The sequence below is a fragment of the Asterias amurensis genome, chromosome 5 (genome assembly GCF_032118995.1).
Source record: "Asterias amurensis chromosome 5, ASM3211899v1".
In the NCBI taxonomy this organism is placed as follows: Eukaryota; Metazoa; Echinodermata; class Asteroidea; order Forcipulatida; family Asteriidae; genus Asterias; species Asterias amurensis.
The window spans coordinates 12966214-12987046 of NC_092652.1; the positions used below are offsets into that span (position 1 = coordinate 12966214).

At 38.6% G+C, this 20833-nt stretch overlaps 1 protein-coding gene across 3 annotated transcripts in view; it reads right to left on the reverse strand.

The window, feature by feature from the left end:
• Positions 1–20833, reverse strand: part of LOC139937725 (ubiquitin carboxyl-terminal hydrolase 8-like) — a 110749-nt gene that overhangs the window by 47878 nt on the left and 42038 nt on the right. For all 3 annotated transcript variants that reach the window (XM_071933015.1, XM_071933014.1, XM_071933012.1), the window contains exons 5-8: positions 17994–18166; positions 12876–13035; positions 2417–2579; positions 588–738 (exon numbers count right to left, since the gene is read on the reverse strand). In XM_071933015.1, coding sequence (XP_071789116.1) covers positions 588–738; positions 2417–2579; positions 12876–13035; positions 17994–18166 — 647 coding nt within the window. The remainder of the gene's footprint in view (positions 1–587; positions 739–2416; positions 2580–12875; positions 13036–17993; positions 18167–20833) is intronic.

The following is a 20833-nucleotide window of genomic DNA, read 5'->3' on the forward strand; positions in this document are numbered from 1 at the left end:
GTGTACAACCTAATTATCATTTTAACAAAATTTGTACGCATTTGTGAAAAATGATAAGGCACTGCGCTTCCTTTTACGCACTGCGGACTTAAAAAAACGGGTGCGCACTGTGTACAACGTGAATACACAGCGAGTATGAACCAGCCTTAAGGTGTGTGATTATTCGGCACATGGGGACATTTATAGGCCTGCAATGGTGTGTGGGTTCCAACGCACACCTCAAATCAGGACTGGTATGGTGATTGTAAGTACAAAATTTGGTGGTAAGCAGAGCCATGAAATTGGGCCCACATGTTAAGTGCGGGAAACACACTGTCCACGCACACAGATTCATGTGAAATTCCTCATGAGACAATGTCCACAGTGACATAGTGGTCCACAAATGAAGCAAAGTGTTTTACGTATTAGTAGCTTTGTTGAAAAAATACCAGGTATCTAATTTTAGTTCATCTCTCCATCGTTCCCAGCTACTTTTTTGTCTCTCTCCCTTTTTTGTCAGAAGGAAAAGGAGGGGGCATGCATATGTAAATCCCATATATTAAATCCAAGTGTCACAAACAATATAAGAAACAATGAATACAACTTACACAAGTTTGAAGTTGTTGAAGAAGCATCACTTGTTGTAGTTGGTCTATTGACATGAGGATTGGTAGTTAACATTGGATATCGTATAAGCCAGCTCTCGTATCCCCCATCTAATACAATAGGTTCTCTTTTCAATGTAACCAGTGAATCCCACTGCCAACAAATGACAACAATTGATAAGTATTTAGTTTTGTTAAGTTCACATTTGGAAACCAAACACCTATGTATGTCAAACAATTCAAAGCAAACTAACAGATACATGTATTTGTATCAATATAAACATAAAAATCATGCAAAAGAGCTATAATTTTAATAGTTTGAAGGACTTTTGTGCATCTACGCAGCAAAATTCAAAGATTAAATTCATATGAACTGTGGTTCCCAACAAGTGAATTGTATTAACACCCGGCTGAAATGGAAAGACTCCCGGAGCCTATATGACAAGACAGCAATGTACTTGTAGTGGATTGGGTGGCATAAAACAAACTATTATGGTAGGGAGTGGGCAGTGGACGTAAAAAGTGCACAAGAAGAGTCACCCGCAGCGCCAACACGCATGCACTTTTCACGTGTAAAATACATCAAGTATGGTGATTGATGCCGCGTAGTGCAATCCATCTACAGAATTCACCGACAATATAGAATTTACTAGGATTCTCTGGAGAAATATCCTTACATAGTAATACAGAATTCACATAGGATTCTTTTGAGAACCATCCACAATACAGAATTTACTAGGCTTCTCTGGAGAACCATTCACAATACAGAATTTACTAGGCTTCTCTGGAGAACCATTCACAATACAGAATTTACTAGGCTTCTCTGGAGAACCATCCACAATACAGAATTTACTAGGCTTCTCAGGAGAACCATTCACAATACAGAATTTACTAGGCTTCTCTAGAAAACCATTCACAATACAGAAATTACTAGCCTTCTCAGGAGAACCATTCACCATACAGAATTCACTAGGCTTCTCTAGCGAACCATCCACAATACAGAATTCACTAGGCTTCTCTGGAGAACCATTCAGCATACAGAATTCACTAGGCTTCTCTAGCGAACCATTCACAATACAGAATTCACCAGGCTCATCTGGAGAACCATCCACAATACAGAATTCACCAGGCTCATCTGGAGAACCATTCACCGTACAGAATTCACTAGGCTTCTCTGGAGAACCATTTACCGTACAGAATTCACTAGGCTTCTCTTGAGAACCATCCACAATACAGAATTCACTAGGCTTCTCTGGAGAACCATCCACATAAATACAGAATTCACAAGGCTTCTCTAGCGAACCATTCACCATACAGAATTTACTAGGCTTCTCAGGAGAACCATTCACCATACAGAATTTACTAGGCTTCTCTGGAGAACCATCCACAATACAGAAATCACTAGGCTTCTCTGGAGAACCATTCGCAATACTGAATTTACAAGGCTTCTCTGGAGAACCATCCACAATACAGAATTCACTAGGCTTCTCTGAAGAACCATTCACAATACAGAATTCACTAGGCTCTCTAGCGAACCATCCACACTACAGAATTCACATAGACTTCTCTGGAGAACCATTCACAAAACAGAATTTACAAGGCTTCTCTGGAGAACCATCCTCAATACAGAATTCATTAGGCTTCTCTAGCAAAACATCCACAATACAGAATTACCTAAGCTTCTGTTACATTGAAAACAATATGCACAAACTCATTAGGCTACTCTTGAATTCAAATCATTGGGCATATCCAATGCCAGGATGGCAATTCAAAAGTGCTGTAACATTAATAATAAAACTCTAAGCCATTACCATCTATTCTGAATGACTTACCTTGTAAATAGCATCTTTCAGGCAAACCAAGGTTGAACTCTTTGTCAAGTCTTTGAGTGTGCTGTTCCAATCAAACAGCACAATACAATCAACATCACCCCGTTTAGTCCACAATGTTCTTGCTTCAGCCTTCAGGCATTTCACAATGTTTGTTACAGTGATCCTATACAAAGTAAACAAATACTGTAAAATGTTAAAATTGCTTGTTTTCCTTCCCCTTGAAACTACATTGTATATTGCAAAAAGGTAATTTTATACATAAGAAGGAATTTTATTTAAAAAGTTGTAACACATTCTATTGTGGGCTGTCCAAAATTCAAAGATGTACAAATCATACGATGTGGCTGGTATGACTTCAAAAGATGCATCAATATAACTTGCACTGTACTGTATACCATTTAAAAACATAGCAATCCACTAGTCGCTTTGTGTTTGGAAATTGTAAGTGCATTCATGATAATACTTGTAGAGTTTGCCCAAGCAAAATGGAAGACTGCAAAATGACATATTACATACAACATTGCTCTACCACACGTGTTCACATGCAAGTCTTTTCACTAGCCCATATATTATTATTAGGTGTTCGGGCAACAGCCCGAACAACTCTTTGTTATTGTTCGGTTTTGGGGTTTTTTTTTTAAGTTTTTCTTCTTCCTCTCAGAGTCGATTGTCCGCAAGACAGGATTTGAACAAATAAATTTGGGAATTTGTTTTAATAAGGGAAGATGGGAACGCGTAGCGTTTGTTATCGAGAAGATCTGGGAACATGGTAAGGATATATTTACCATAGGGGAAGACGGGACGTGTATGATGCAATTAGTAGCATAACTGAAAATTGCCTATAATTATACCAACCATAATTTTAGCAAATATGTGGCCTGTCGACAATTGGAGTTTAAATGATTTAATATACCTGGCAGATGTTCTTAACATAAATTAACAACTGTTTGTTCTTACTTTCCAAGTAGAAAACATTAGTTTCTTATTTATAAAATCCAAAGTCGCCATGTACATGTACATGTAGTTTGGTTCGTCCAATGTCTGAGGGTGAGGCCACGGTCTCAGAGACACGTGTTTCTATTGGCTGTTGAATTTCCATATAGCGCATAACAAAAATTTTCATTGGACGATTATGCCCTACTGCCAGAGCGGTGTGTAAAAGTATTCAACATCACGGAAGAAAACATTAGTCGTCAGCGGTGATTTCTTATCAATTTAGCATAATTTTTCTTGCGGGAAAATTGATTAAATGTGAATGGTTTCAAATAAAAAATCATTAGTTTTTATTTAAGCATAAAAGTTGCAAAATATGCATCGCAAATTGGATCGCAAAATTTGCGATGCACTTTTTAAAATTGCATAGAAAATCATCCAAATTGCATTGCAAATTGCGATGCAATACAGGCAAAATCAATCCCAAAGTATGTTGTTAAAACATGAAGTGCGCGATTATCAGGTGTGCTGGAAGGTCGGCTGGCACACCCAACATGCATGGTGCAATTGTCTTGTCGGTGTGGCCTGTCCGCTTCCAGGACGATGGTATTCATGAGTTGAAAATGTATTATTCTGGGGAGAGCACGGTAGTCTTGGTGAAGTTACACCACCAAAACGACAAAGACATCTGATATGCACCCCGGTAGCAATGTTACTGCTCGGATAAACTCAGTGCTCGCGTAGGGCAAATAGAAGAGAGTTTTGAGTATTCTGAAGAACCCGTGGAGGTTCAAGAACTAGAGTTGAATAATCAGACACAGCCTCAAATTCACATGCATGTTAAAAATGATGATAAACTGTCAACTAGTGCAGAGAAATCTGATAAACCTGTTGAAATTGAGAGTGAGTCTGCAAAAACTGAGACAGTGAACATTTTCAAAAATATGACTGAGAACTTCAACACTACGGAACATTTAAAAAGCCGCTGACAAAGATTTGGCTGACATGGTGAATAGTTTGTTCAGAGATGCAATCCCTGATGACAAGAACAATGAGCTTGTCAAAAAATACAATAAACCTGAAAACTGTGTTGGGCTCTCCAGTGTACATGTAAACCAGCTGGTTTGGGACATTATTCGACCGGAATCACAGTCTTTGGGTGTTAAATTCCAAGCAATCCAGGCATCCCTCGTGAAAGGGTCCACAGCTATTACACAACTAGTTGAACAACTAGCCCAAACGACAACAGACAAAGCCGAATCAAAGGACAAAAAAGTGTTCCAAAATGCATCAAAAACCTCTTCAGAATAATTAAAACTCACATGAAGTACACAGGAGATGTTGATGGTTAATGTGGAGGTACGATTGTGTCAGATTATTTCCTTCCAAAATAAAAATAAAAATCGACTAAAAATGATGTCCTAAATTCTCCACTCACTTCTTCTGCATGTTGTGTCTTCGCTAGTGGTGCCCATTTAACGAATTTGCAAAACGAATCGGGAAAAACTTGTGCGCAATAAGCGTTTTGCGCAATAAGCGTTTTGCGCTTTGCCGAATTTTAGCTGAACCTGCTGGGAGTCCAATAAGCGTGCGCAATCTGCAAATTTGCGCTCTGTGTGTACGGCAGCTCAAGTTGATGATTCTGATAAACTGCGTGCAATCTGAAGATTGTGCAAACATTGTAGATTGCGTTTTTTGTACACAGGAGCGCGATTTGGCAATGCATTGTCGTTAATTTTTATTTTTGTCCCGGTCTGGCCCCAATGCGTGAGAAAATGGTTGCTGTGCGTGTGAGCATAAGACAGAGCCCAAATGCGTGAGTTTCACGCCTAATGCGTGAGACTTGGTAGGTCTGTTAAAGGTATTCAAGAAGTAAACAGAGCAGGTCAGAAGATAAGTACATCTTGGTCACGAGTTGGTAGTAGCCGTGGTAGAAATCAAGCTCAAGGCAACAGATTCAGGAGACGAGGTCGTGGCAATTTTCACAAGCCATATCAAGGGCATAAAACTTCAGTAGATGGTGCAAAAAACTTCCAGGAGTACCCCAGAACGCAGACGAAAAGTCAGCAAAGCCAGAAGTAGCACAAAACTGCAGAGTCTACAGCGATGCTGTTAGTACTTCAGTTAAAATAGAGGCATTTGAAGCAGGTAGACTGAAACATTTTGTAAGAAATTGGCGAGAAATAACGTCAGATGTCAATATATTTAACATAGCTGCACATGCCCATATTGAGTTCATTGATAAACCACCGTCACAAAGTAAACTACCTTGGCAAAATATCGGTAGTATTTCAGAACAAAATGTTATCAATTTAGAAATAACAAAATTGCTCTATAAAAAGGTGATTGTTAAATCACATCACTGCCCAGGGGAGTTTAATAATAATAATAATAACAGTAAAACCATTCTTACATATATAGCGCATACCACCGTGAGGTCCCTATGCGCTGTAAAAGGAAATCAACAAATATTGTACAAAGTAAACAGATATGTTTTTAACCGGGTTTTGAATTGTTCTGATGGCTCAGCCTGTTTAACAACCTCTGGAAGACTGTTCCATAACTGAACTGCTGCATATTGGAAAGAGCGGGAACCGTACGACTTGGTTTTGATAACTGGGTGAGTCAGAAGGGATTTATTTGAAGATCGTAGATTCCTGCTTGTTTTGTACTCCTGAACTAAGCTTTGAAGATAAACAGGGGCAACACCATGGATACACTGATAAGTCAGATCCAAAACTTTAAAATCAATTCTAGCCCGTATTGGTAGCCAATGTAGATCCTTAAAGGAACACGTCGCCTTGGATCGGTCGAGTTGGTCTTTGAAAAGCGTTTGTAACCGTTTGCTATAAAATGCATATGGTTAGAAAGATGATTTTTAAGTAGAATACAATGATCCACACAAATTTGCCTCGAAACTGCGTGGTTTTCCTTTTACTTTGCGAACTAACACAGTCGGCCATTGATGGGAGTCAAAAATTTGACTCCCATAAATGCCGACCGTGTTAGTCGACGAGGTAAAAAGAAAACTGTGCAATTTCGAGTGATACTTGTGGATCATTATATTCTACTTTTAAAATATCTTTCTAACCATATGCATTTTATAGCAAATGGTTACAAACGCTTTTCAAAGACCAACTCGACCGATCCAAGGCGACGTGTTCCTTTAAGAATGGGTGTGATGGGTTCCCAATTGCGAGTTCTGGTGACTAGTCTGGCCGCTGAATTTTGTATGCGTTGTAATCTGGCAATTTGAGTGTCTGGTAGTCCGTAAAGAAGGCTATTACAGGTATCTATGCGGCACATTACAAAGGAATTAACCAAATTTTCAGTAGATTTCACATCCAGATATTGTCTGATGGAGCCAATTCTACAAAGAGCAAACGAAGTAGTACGACATACATTGCTCTGACATGATTGTTAAGTGAAACAGCACTCCGAGGTTGCGAGCACTTGCCACTAGGCATATGGAGGTGTTGTTCAATGTGATACTAGAGAAAGGACTAACAGGTCTGTGACGACTGGACAAATGAATGACCTCGGTTTTGTTCTCGTTTAACTTAAGAAAGTTCTTAGTAGACCATGACTTGATGTCTTTCAGGCATTCTTGAAGCTGGACTATGCCCGACACTCTTTCATCATTTTTGAGAATAATATAAAGCTGGGTGTCGTCGGCATAAATCATATTGGAGATACCATGGTGATTAATGACGTCTTCAAGTGGTGAAGAATAGAGAGTAAAGGCTAAAGGGCCAATAACCTAGCCCTGTGGTACTCCATATTATATATATATATTAAAAATATACATGTTTGACATTCATTGTACATGTAGCACAAGATTCAAGCATCCAATTCAAATGATGATCTATGATGACACCTCTGGTCTGCATTCATATTTTTATATATGAGTAAAGGTAAAGGTTTGATTTCCTTATTAAAGACACTGGACACTATCGGTAATTGTTAAAGACTACATGTAGTCTTCTCAATTGGTGCATCTCAACACATGCATAAAATAACAAACCTGTGAAAATTTGGGCTCAAACGGTCGTCGAAGTTGAGAGATAAAAGTGAAAGAAAAAACACCCTTGTAACACGAAGTTGTGTGCGTTCAGATGCTTGATTTCAAGACCTCAAATTCTAAACTAAATTCTAAACCTGAGGTCTCGAAATCAAATTCGAGGAAAATTCCTTGTTTCTCGAAAACTACTCCACTTCAGAGGGAAATGTTTCTCACAATGTTTTATACTATCAACCTCTCCCCATTACTCATAATCAAGAAAGGTTTTATGATAATAATTATTTTGAACAATTACCAATAGTGTCCACTGCCTGCCTTTAATTCACAAGTATAGTACAGTCTACGGCGACCAAAATGAAAAACATACCAAATTGGCTGATAAATACAGTATAGATATAATAAACTGCACCATTAAAGTATCTAGTATCTAAATACTTACAAATGGTCAGATTTATCGTAACTTGAAATAGTATGCAAACAAATGATCAATTAATTCGATTTACAGATATCTTCTGCGCATTTTGACACCTATTTTATTGCATTACGGTGTTGTTAAGCGGATTTATGGACACTTGAGTGGCTTAAAGGCAGAGGACAGGATTCGTAATTACTCAAAATAATTATTAGCACAAAACCTTACTTGGTCACAAGTAATGGGGAGCTGTTGATAGTATAAAACACTGTTAGAAAAAGTAACATACAGTACATGTAGTTTTCGAGAAAGATGTAATTTTATACGAATTAGATTTTGAGGTCTCGAAATCAAGCATCAAACCACTCAACTACGACGAGGGTGTTTTTTCTTTCATAATTATCTCGCAGTTTCAACGACCAATTGAGCTCAAATTTTCACAGGTTTGTTATTTTGTGCATACGTTGAGATACACCAAGTGCGAAGACTGATCCATTAGGGTCCAGTGTCTTTAAGGTTGAATTTCAAAAGTTGCACAAGCCCCTATTCTCCCTGATTCCCTGCTTAAAAGTTTTCTCTGCTTTTAACTTACATATACTGCTGATTTCCTGAAGATAGTCCTCAATAATAATAATAATAATAATCAATACTTAGTGTGTCCTCCATCACTGTCCTGAACAGCAAGGATATATTTTCTCATCTGGAAACACCTTCCCCTGTCTTACCATATCAGGGAAACTGGCTTTAAACCCATATTCATAAATACCTAAGGCAGTTTCTCCATTCTGATTGGTCGAGAAGGCATCACGTGGGGGTGTTTGAACGGATGATATAACACCAGTAAAAAGTGGGCGTGACACGCGAGCTTGCACCTGTGCTTAAAAGACAGTTTCTTCATTCCTATTGGTCGATAGCGACTGCCGCGACGTTTGTGCCACATCACGCGATGTGCGCAACGCGCACAGCAATCTCCTTATAATGAGTTGTTTACCGGAGGAGGGCCTTACCATTTCACAGCTGGTGGGGTGTTGTGTTGAAAAAAAAACCTCTTCACCACACATTGATTCCCTTATTGGTTTATAATAATAATAAGACTAATAATTATAATAAGACTTGTAATGCGCACGCATCCACCCTGCTGGGTGTTCAAGGCGCAGTAAAAACCAACAACGAACAAAACAAAACAAAACAAACCAAAAAAAAACAGACACAACAAAATTAGTCCTTGAAAACCTGTGACATAAGATAAGTTTTAAGAAGAGATTTGAATGTTGTGGTACAAAGACAAGATCTAAGATTAAGTGGTAGAGAGTTCCAGATGCGTGGCGCAGCTGAAGAAAAAGACCTGTCTACCCACGAGTGTTGAGACTTGGTTGGGTTCAATGAGAAGAAGCATGGAATTTGATTGAAGATTTCTTGATGGAGTGTAAACTTGAAGAAGTTCAGAAATATAGTGGGGAGCCTTGCCATTAAGTGCTTTGTGGACAATGAGCATCAGCTTGAGGATGATTCGTTGAGAGATAGGGAGCCAGTGTAGTTGTTTCAGAATGGGGGTGATGGAACAGGATTTCTTAGACATTGTCACAATGCGGGCAGCAGTATTTTGGAGACGTTGAAGACGGGAAATCTGGTTGTTAGGAAGACTTTAGAGAAGATCATTGCCATTGTCAAGGCGAGAAGTAACAAATGCATGAATGACCTTTTCAGCGGCACTTTTGTCCAAGTACTTACGAATCTTACCAATATTCCTGAGGTGGTATGATGACAGACGAACGATGTTGTTGATGTATGGTTGAAGTGTCATCGATGAATCAAAAATAACCCTTAAGTTCTGAGCTTGCAGCGAGGAAGCTATCTGAGCATCACCGATGGAAATGTATGGCGCTGAAACCTTTGTTAACTGTTGACGTGCCTCCGATCTCAAACCCCTCTGCTTTGTTATTGACAATTATTGCTGATATTCATCGCAATCAATTTATCGAACACACAACAAACAACAAACAACAATAACAATGCTGACCTTCTTCTTCACAGTACAACACTCTTGCTTGATTAGGGGCTTTTGCAAATTTAAACAACTCACGTGCCCATAAATCAGCCAAACAACATCATAGCATAACAAAAGAAGTATCAAAAAGCGCAGAATATAAATGTGCATCGGGTTAATTAATTAATTTTGTGCATACTATTTGAGGTGCTGATATATCTGACCGCTTGTAAGTGTTAATATACTTTATTGGCGCAGTTAATATAATATTCATGTCTTATAGCGCACAGACGATCAACCTATATCGCACATGGTCTTCTGGAATCCTCCTGGTGGACATTCAAACCGCGGCAGGAGGAACATGAGCTACCCAGACACCATCACCAGAGACACTAATCTCAATCAAACCGAGACCCAACAACTCATGAGGGACAAAGCAACCTGGTACCACTTCATCAAAGCTACTTCTACTATTTCGTCTAAGGACGAAGGATGATGATAGCGCATTACCAACAAGGTACTCGAAGATACAGGTTATTGATGTTATAATTATCTCAGTAGTCTAATAATAATAATACGGACATTTATATTGCGCAGATACCTATATAAATATACTCTACTGCGCATTACATGGAATACAAAAATGCAGAAAATAAATATGAAAAAACAAATATACACAAACAGAGCAAGAATTAATTAAATGAGTGAAGTAAACAAATAGGTTTTTAACTTAGATTTAAATACATTAAGTGAAGAAGACTGTCTAATGCAAGGTGGGAGATTATTCCAAAGATTTGGAGCGGCGTATAGAAATGCCCCATCACCTAAAGTTACCCTAGATTTCCTAGATGGGTGAGATAACAATGTGGGATCTTGAGAACTCCTGAGACGGTAGGTTGATTGAGACTGAGAGAGGGATTTCATGGTTATGAGTTCTTGAATGTATGTTGGTGCTAAACCATGAATGGCTTTATAAGTTAATAAAAGAACTTTAAATGCTATTCTTTGTCGAACCGAAAACCAGTGTAACTCATTTAACAATGGACTACATCGAGAGCATAATAGAGGAATTACATATCAGTCTAGCGCAAGCATTCTGAACCCTTTGCAGTTTACTTATCTGTGTGTCAGGCAAACCAAAAAATAAGCTGTTACAGTAATCTAACCTGCTTGTCACAAAAGCATGGATAATTTTTTCTGTACAGTCACGAGTTAAGTATTTACGGATATGACGGATATTGAACAGATAATAAAATGCATTCTTACAAACTTCAGCAATATGTTTATCAAATGTCAAGTGAGAATCAAACCAAATCCCTAAATTCCTTACTGAGGTGGAGGGTGATATGTTGGACATAACAACCTTGATGCTCTCAATGTGTAGTTTAGACATTTGCTTAGGAGTAGCACATATCAAAAATTCAGTTTTCTTATCATTCAACAATAGATTATTCTGTAACAACCAAGTATGGACATGCGTAATACATTGTTCTAATGCAAGGACAGATCTGTTTTCATTATTTTGACCGGGTGAAAAAGACATATACAGTTGAGTGTCATCTGCATTAACAATGACAGGACATTTCAGGGGAGTTCTGTTGAACTTCTTGAAACAATCTACTTGTATACAAGGTAAACAAAAGGGGTCCCAAGCAAGAGCCTTGGGGCACACCCCATAACACATTGAATTCCTGAGACAAAACATCATCTACGACAATCTTCTGCCTTCTGCCAGTCAAGTAAGAGTCGAACCATAACAAAGCTACATCAGATATACCAAAGTGAGTTTGAAGGGTGCTCAGGAGAATTTCATGTTTAATGGAATCGAAGGCGGCGCTCATGTCGAGCATAATTAGAAATGTAATAATAATAATAATAATAATTTATTTTTAGTATAGCGTCTTACATAAAACATCTCAAAACGCTGTACAGTGTTTTACATATTATAAACATTAAGCTAAAAAGAGTAACCAAAATACAGCAAAATTACATTGTACAATAAGAACGACAAAAACAAACAATGACAAACACCAAAACGAGACAATCAACAAAATTATAACACCATAGAAAAGGCAATTAAAAAACAAATGTAAAGAGTCAGAGATAATGTCTTTTAAAAAGAAATGTTTTGAGGTGGGTTTTAAAAATTTCAAAGTTGGTGATAATCCTCAAAAGAATGGGTAAATTATTCCAAAAGGCTGGAGCATAAATAGAAAAAGCCCGATCCCCATAAGATTTGCTAGGCCTTGGGCCAACTAAAGGAAAAATTAAGTTTGACAGCAACACAACTTCTAGTATGAATATGAGAAACGTAAATTGAAATTAATTCTGACAGATAGCGAGGGGCCGATTTACCATGATGAATAAGTTTAAAAATAACACAGACGATTTTATACTCAACATGAACTTTGACTGGAACCCAGTGTAAATCAAAAAGAATTGGTGTCATATCTGAATGGCGATCAAACCAATTCCTAATAACAAGACAGGCTGCAGCATTTTGAATATGTTGTAATTTCTGAAATTGATAATTGTATAAACCAAAGTATAAGCTATTGCAATAATCTAACCGGGAGTCTATGGACTAGTTGGTAAAACACGTCTGCCCTAGGATTGCAAGGGTTGTGGGTTCGAATCCCACCTGCGTAATGTGCCTGTGATAGTTTTTCACAGGACTTGAGAAAGTACAGTGCTCACACATATCAGTGTATGGGTAAAAAATAGCATTAAAACTGCCTCTAGCTACCAGGCAATCTCGGTAGTCTAGTTAGTAAGACACTGCTCTAGAATTGCAAGGGTCGTGGGTTCGAATCCCACCCGAGTAATATGCCTGTGATATTTTTACACAGGACTCGGGGAAGTACTGAGTATACAGTGCTAACACACATCGATGTATGGGTAAAAACCAAAATTAATATAGGCTATTAAAGTTACCAATTCTTAGAACCAATTATACAGCAATTTTTAAGGGTTTACAAGGTGCTAAGGCGCATTCAGCAGCCACAGCCAGGAACACCAGAGCAAACCCTGCACCGGGATCTTTAACAAGCGTGACACAACACACGGGACCAACAGCTGTATGTCCCATCCAAGGGGTCTTACTTACCCTGGTTTTATAGTTTCCTGTGGTACATTGATGACTTGTTGACATTGCATATGAGATGCTTGGAAATGTTCAGTAGATCTAGCATCCATGAGAAGAATATGGTATGTGTCATCCTGAAGAAGTTTATACAGCTGAGCAGCGACTATCTCTCCATTTTGTCCTAAGAGCATATCAAAACAGGTTAAAATATCAAGTTTATTTGCAGATACTTCCCATAAGGTATTTTATTTTTTAGTTATCTACATTTAGTTTCCTAAATGGTTCAACTGAACTTGTGACTTCCAATAAACTGTTTCTATTTGTTCCAACCCAAAGTGAGAATCAAACTAAAGTTCAGGGTACCCCTATTGTCATAACCGGCTCTCTATTGTGTGTCTACTTTATGCTGGCGTGTTCAAAAAGAGCAGATGTCAAAACACTTTTCAGGATTAAACTAGACCATTATACTGGAACCATGGGATAGCCCCATGGCTGAATTTTTTGCCATTTACCATATGTTGTCCTTGAGTTACATGCCAAAATCACAGTGTGATCTGGTTCATGATTTTTATCTCATGCCGTCTGGACTTCTGCAACAAAATTCTCCATTTTCCACCTGCCTCAAAAATTTCAAAACTCTGCTGCTCGGCTTCATTTGGTTACCTGTCTCCAAACGCATAGAATTCAAACTCCTTCTTCTGTCAAAGTGTTTCCATTTTGTGTAACTTTATAAATTGTTTAGTTTTGGTCCCCAAATTCTTTAGTCTTTACAGTTTGCAAAGAGTTGGTCAAGCAGCACAGTCTGAGTAAGTTGAATTGTGTCACGCGTAGTGAAAGTTTGGTTATTGTTCTGGGGTCGCGGTTCAGAGAATTACTTATTTGGTCATGATATTTGGTTCGGGTATTGTGAATGGACACATTGTGAACATGCTATGTTGGAATGTAGGTGTGGCAATCATGGGAAGGTTTCGTGGGTAGAAATATTGTAACTATGTAGTAGAAGTATCGACGATGACTCCGACCGAGTAGGGTCACATTTAGCGGGAGAGAGAGTGAGTGAGAGTGGGTCAACTGTAACCACCCAGCGAGTGGAATCAGCCCTCGCAGGTTATGGGGCAGACTGGGGTATTATTTAGAGATTCCGTGGGACAGAAAAGTCCATGGCGAAATATTGTGATTTGGAAAGTCATGGAAAGCCATGACCGATTTCCACCGGCCCCCTCCTACATCGAAAATATCGTAAGTAAATTGTTGAATGTGTATCTTTAATATAGATTTGTGGTAACACCATGTAAGTATCTATACTTGCCATGTGTAACTTTAATCAAAGCAGAACTAAGTGAAGTATGCTCAATTGTCAAATTTGATTTTTATAAAGAGCGAAGTTATCGAGCAATTAAAGTTTTTTGACAAGATATTTGGACATTTCTTGATTAACTATTTTACTGTAGATGACCACCCAACCCTGGTTTAGATGCATGACGCTCAACCCTTGATTACGACAAAGTCCAAGTCAACTACTGACCGACTTCTTAGGATTAAGGCCATACTTGAAGGACGGATTGTCAAAGTCGCCAAGTAGGCAAGAGACATGAGTCATGAGGTCCAAAGCAGCCGAAAACACAGGTTTTATTTGAGATTTATTTTGCTACTTGTTTTAATGTGAACCAGCCAAAGATGTTCAGTTCACAAAAAGTTGGTCAAGCAGCCCAGTCTGTTTTAAGTTGTATTGTGTCGCGCGTAGTAAAAGTTTGTTATTTGTATCTAGTGGACGAACCCTAGAGTTCAATCTAAAGACGGTGTAAATAATTTGTACTTAAGGTCAAAAGCAGAACCTTTGAGGTAAAAGTTAACAAGGAAAAGTTGTGATACGATATTGTTTCAACCAAGGCTTCAAAAAAGCATATTTAAGTTGTCAAAGTAGAAAGTTTTGATTTATTGGTTTATTTAGCCAAACAAGGGCGTAAGAAAATACCCCTTGAGGCTAAGACTTAACAAACTGTACTTTATTTTCTGTAAATTTATGTAAACATTAATTCTTCATTATAAAAGAACTTTGTTTATTTAAAGCTAATAACGAATTGTGTTCATTCTGTTGATTTGTTTGAGTTCATTTGATGTGTATGTCACGAATTTACCCTTCTAGACACTGCTCTAGAATTGCAAGGGTCGTGGGTTCGAATCCCACCCGAGTAACATGCCTGTGATATTTTTTCACAGGACTCGGGAAAGTACTGAGTATACAGTGCTAACACACATCGGTGTATGGGTAAAATCCAAAAGACAATATTCTTTATCCCCGATGCAAATTTAACATCTATTTTATCTCCTGAAGTGTTCGCAACATAGAAACTCATTTGGCAAGGCTAGAAATCAATCACAACTCCTTGGACTCCTATGTCAGCCAATATGAGAGTACTGTCCGCGCACCTTGCAAAACAGGATCAGTCAAGGCCCGTACTGAAGTTTCCTGGTTCAATGATGATACTCATACAGCAAGAAAGATCTGTCATCAACTTGAGCGGAAATGGCAAAAAATGGCAAAGCTCTTTGATAATGCTCAAACCCAAAACCCCTGTCCTTCCATCCACTTACAATGATCACAACTTGGCAAATGAGTTCCAGAAATTCTTTGTCACCAAGATTTCAGACATCCACTCATAATTTTCATCAGTCCCTTACAATGTGCCGCAGACATTGCCACGTCTTCAACCAGAGTGTAGACTATCTGTGTTTGAGCCTGCCACTGTTGCTGAGATTCAAATGGTTATTATGAAATTTCCTTCAAAATCCTGTGAGCTGCATCCAGTGTCAACATCCATGATGAAGCAAAACATTGATATATTTGTACTCAACATCACTGATCTTATAAACGAACCACTCAGTTCCAGTAGTTTCCCCTATAGCTTCAAAGTTTCCTACATCAGGCCGCTCATCAAGAAACCAAACCTGGACGAGGAGATGAGATATTTAAAAAACTACAGACCGGTTGCAAACTTAAAATATATTGGAAAACTTATCAAACGAGTGGTTTCATCACGCATTTCAGATCACATTCGTGCTTTCAACCTGTCCGATGTGTTCCAGTTAGCACACAAGCCTTTCCATGGGACAGAAGCTGCACTAGTCTGTGTGAGCAACGATATTCTTTCTGCAATGGACAATGGTAACCTAACAGCGCTGGTCCTGCTAGACTTGTGAGTGCTGCCTTTGACACTGTTGACCAAAAAATCCTTCTCTCTTGGCTCAAGAATCACCTTTGCATAGAGGACACAGCCCTAGCATGGTGCAAATCGTATCTCTACAATAGAACTGAGCATGTATGTACATGTATTGGCACCGCGATATCAGACCCTGTTGTTTTGAACTACTCTGTGCCACAGGGGTTGGTACTGGGCTCGCAGTGGTTTACGCTGTACACATAACCGATTCATGACATCATCCTGAAATTTAATTTGAATTACCATGTGTACGCAGACGACACTCAGCTATACATCATGTTTAAATCTTCTCAAGAAAACTCCAATGCATCTATTGCAAGACTTGAGAAATGCATCCAAGAAATTTGACGCTGAACACAACAAAACTGCCCAAAGTTAAATGATGACAAGACAGAGTTCCATCCATGGGTCACGTCAACAGTTAACAAAGGTTTCAGTGCCATACATTTCCATCAGTGAAGATAGCTCCCTCGCTACAAGCTCGGAACTTAGGGGTTATTTTTTATTCACCGATGATACTTCAACCACACATCAACAAAATCTTTCGTCTGTCATCATATTACATCAGGATAGGTAAGATTCGCAAGTTCTTGGACAAAAGTGCGACTGAAAAGGTCATTCATGCACTTGTTACTTCTCGTCTTGACAACAGCAATGCTCTTCTCTATACTCTTCCTAACAACCAGATTTTCCATTTTCAATGCCTCCCAAATACCGCTGCCCGCACTGAGACACTGTCTGGAGAATCCTGTTTTATCACCCCCATTCTAAAACAATTACACTGGCTCCCTATCTCTCAACGAATCACCTATGATGCTCATTGCTACTCCATCAAGGAATCTTCAATCAAATTCCATGCTTCTCCTTCTCCAAGTCTCGACACTCATGGGGTGACACGTCTTTTTCTTCAGCAGCGCCATGCATGTGGAACTCTCTACCACTTAATCTTAGTTCTTGTCTTTGTACAAAATTCAAAGCCCTTCTCAAAACTTATCTTATGTCACAGGTTTTCAAGGACTACGAGTCTTATTATTATTGATTTAATAGATAGTAGCCTGATGCTTACGAGTGGTAGGGTAGTGTACTAAAGTGTAAAAAAAAACTGTAACTGAACTGTAATTAAGTAGTAGATATATAAACACTTGCATGGCGGACAACAAATGAAGATTTGTTTTGCAATATATTTTGAAAACCATAAATCGACTACTGACTTGCTCAGTCAAATTTGCCTTATTGATACAATTTTGCAGTACACTAATTTGTCTCCTGTATATGATTCACCTATGTTTGGAAAGACTGGGCAACAACTACCAAGTTCATGTACCCACATTCAATATGCTAACATTCCGCCTAATGTGTTTAAAGGTGAATGTCATTATAGCACCCATAATGTCTCTAGATTGGTGTAGAAAGTACATGCTGGGGATTTATTTTTCTCACCAAAAGTCTACTTTGAATACCAGGACTCGTACATACATCAACATGTCTCATGATGTTGATTGTAGAAATACCCAAGCTTGGTCTGCATCAAACTCACTGACCAAAGTCTGGTGATCCTTGAGCTTTTAAGGCTTCAGTGGAATCCATCCTCCCTATGGAGGATAGTGATTGCTGGGCCCTGGCAGATCAAATCACTAAATCCATTGAATGTAGAATGTTTCTTGGCAACAGCGTCTCCCTTATGTTTTACATGGTGCTCTTTCCCCATCTCCACAATCATCAACAAATTACCACTCAGCAATTACAAGCTTACAAGATGACAAACCAATTTTACATGTAATCAGACTGTACAAGCTACATGTATGCACACAAATTCTTGTTCAAGTTGGTTGTACATGAACATCGAATATAAAGATTTAACACCAATTGAATAACACAAACTTTCCCAAAAAGTAGAAGTAGTCACCCTGATACATACCAAATTCTGGAGTGAATGCTGTATTCTTTGCACAATAAGGAACCGCACTATCACTTGCAACCCCATTAGTTGTGGAGTTTCTTGGTTTCTTGATACTCTCATCAGATGAGCTGTCATTTGCTGCTAAAGTGCATGTAGCTTGCACCTGCTGCTCTTCTTCCAGGTCCTTGTATCTATTTTTTAAAATAAAATTTCAATATAATAAACAACATATTTTAAAGCAGTGTCTTAGCCAGGAATTTGGAAAGTGGGAGTGCAAACTGAAAAAGTGGGAGTGCAACCTAAAATCACTACAAAAAAAACCAAACATTGTGTGCGTAGCACACAACACGAGCGCTCAGCGCCAAGTCTGTCTCACCCCCCCCCCCCCCACACCCCACCTAAGAGCCCTGGAAGCTCTGGCTACTGTAGGTGCTCTCTGGTGGTTTCTGATGCATTTCTGGTACCTATTTCTGTTACAAGTAAACTATTTTGATTTAATTTTTGTTTTGTTTTCAACTCGAAAATGAGAGGCTTTAAAGCACAGATATTGTAAAGGTGATCGATGTCCACTATACATTATTAACCTCTATAAAATGTTTCTGTGTCAATATTAGGCCAGTTCAAAGCAGTTACTTGGACCAAGGAGCTTGGACCCATTTAGCCTGAAATGATTCAAAAGCGAAACAAATAATTCAGTACAAGTTTGCTGTCAACAAAATATTTTTGGGCATGTGTTACTCTTGAAGCAAATATTTGCTTAAAGACTAAAAAAAAAAAGAAAGAGGTATTGAAGAAATTAAGAGTTATCATTTACTAATGTTAATTTTCTATCCATTCTCGTCCGCTCGATTTCAGAACTATAGGTCTAAGGTCAAGAAGCTGATAATAGTTTTTGTATTTATTTTAAACAAATCAATTAATTAATGTAAAATAATGATGATTCACACAAGTATTTGCAACCAATCAAAATTCCATTTACATGGCCCATGTGATTTACATGTACCATAATTGTTTGCTTAATTTAAACTGACTGATCATGGTTACTAATATGTTCCTTAGTATTTGTTTAGGTTTCATAACGTTTAAGTCTTATAGGTTGTTTAATTGTGAAATTGGGTCAAAGGCAATTTGTAAACAGTCTGCGGAGAATAAAGAACAAACAGTTATGAAAGACAGTGCCATTTAAGTAGTTCCACTGGGCAAAAAAAACGTACCATGCATTGAAAAATAAATTGGGGAGGTCTACAGCAAAACTGACTTGAGATTTGAAAAGAAACATGAACCAGTTTTTGAACCTTTCGAGCGGAAAATAAACATCCTTTTGTCAACTGCATTAACACCCAAGACATGCAAACATTGAAATCCAAAAAAGTTTCGATGTTTCAAACAAACTCTACAACGAACAAACGATGTGCCCTGAATTTCTAGAAGCAAAAAAGATCGTCATGTTTGCCGCCGTCGAGTTGGGAAAAACTGCGGAACCAATCTACAAAGCAACTGCAGAATGTATGCGGTAAAAGGTGCACTGCGCCGCGTGTCACTCAGTTACCGATACTGACGTCATAGTAGAACAATCTAGAGCGCGATGGTTTGTAATCGTGGAGATAAGATTGGTACCTAAAATAATCTGAACGAAAACGCGTGTGAATTTGCCTCTATCATACCACGCGTGCATGGATTTCATGCTGCCTGCTGATGACGGTCGCTGACGACGACTGACCGTTAAAACGAAGTCTGCGTGTCTCGCTTGCGTTGTGTAATTTGCACGTGCGTTGTGTAATGTGTGGTTTGTGTGTTGTGTTTTGTGTGGTCGCAATGTGGTCAGCGTTTTCGAGGCAACTTCGAGTGATCCGTTTTATGGTTGCGTCGTTGAAATTTTGATTCAAAATGAAGAAGGAAATCTGGTAAAACCAGATCTAATTTTACTCACTGCTGTTTTTAAACTGTTCAACAACAAAAAAATAATCAAAGAAATTCAGTAATTTTCACTGAAATTATTAGACAGCACGGCTTCACCCAAGCCGTGCATCAAATTTTTGCCCGTGTTTTCAGCCCAACTGACCGTGCTAACACGGCGTGCACGGCTCGCTAGCTAACACGTTGTTTTAAAGTAATTGTCTTTACCACATCTTGCAAGATGCTAATTGGTTTTCAAAACATTCATTGATATTCAGACAGTTTCGCTATTCCTATTGGTGGAGCGCGTCACGTGGGGTTGTTTCAACGGTTGATAAAGACCAGTTGGAGCTGTTTATAACCAGGTTTTTTCCCCGGATACATTTAGGTGCATACTACAAGCTAGTCTTGGTGCAAGACGTTTCTCGTTGCGGGCAAGGCTATTGGTGAGTTGGCCGAGCTGTGTGTGAAACGAAAACGAGAAATGTCTTGCACCAAGACTAACTACGCGCACGAATACATATCCGAAAACTGTCTCAGTCATAAAAATGCAACACACGTACAGAGCTTAAGGAAGTCGGAAAACGGATAAATTTTACAGACTTTCTTAATTTATTACCACTTTTTACCAAAAAGGCATTTATGAATGGGAATAAAAGAGTAGTGATTCGTTCTTAAACTGCCGTTGAAAACCTTGCCTGGGCCTTATTATTATGTTTATTATTGTTATTATTATTATTATTATTATTATTATTAATAATGAACTATGATTGGGTGGAGTTCAAATCTGCTGAAACAGTGCAACACTAGACGTCCGCTCTTAATGAGACACTACAAAGTGCCATTGATCACTTCAAACCATGTTGCTGATAAACCCTGGATTACTTCAAAACTGAAATTGCTTATCCTGAAACGACAGAAAGCCTTCGCATGCGGTAAAATGTGCCTCTGGCGATTCCTGC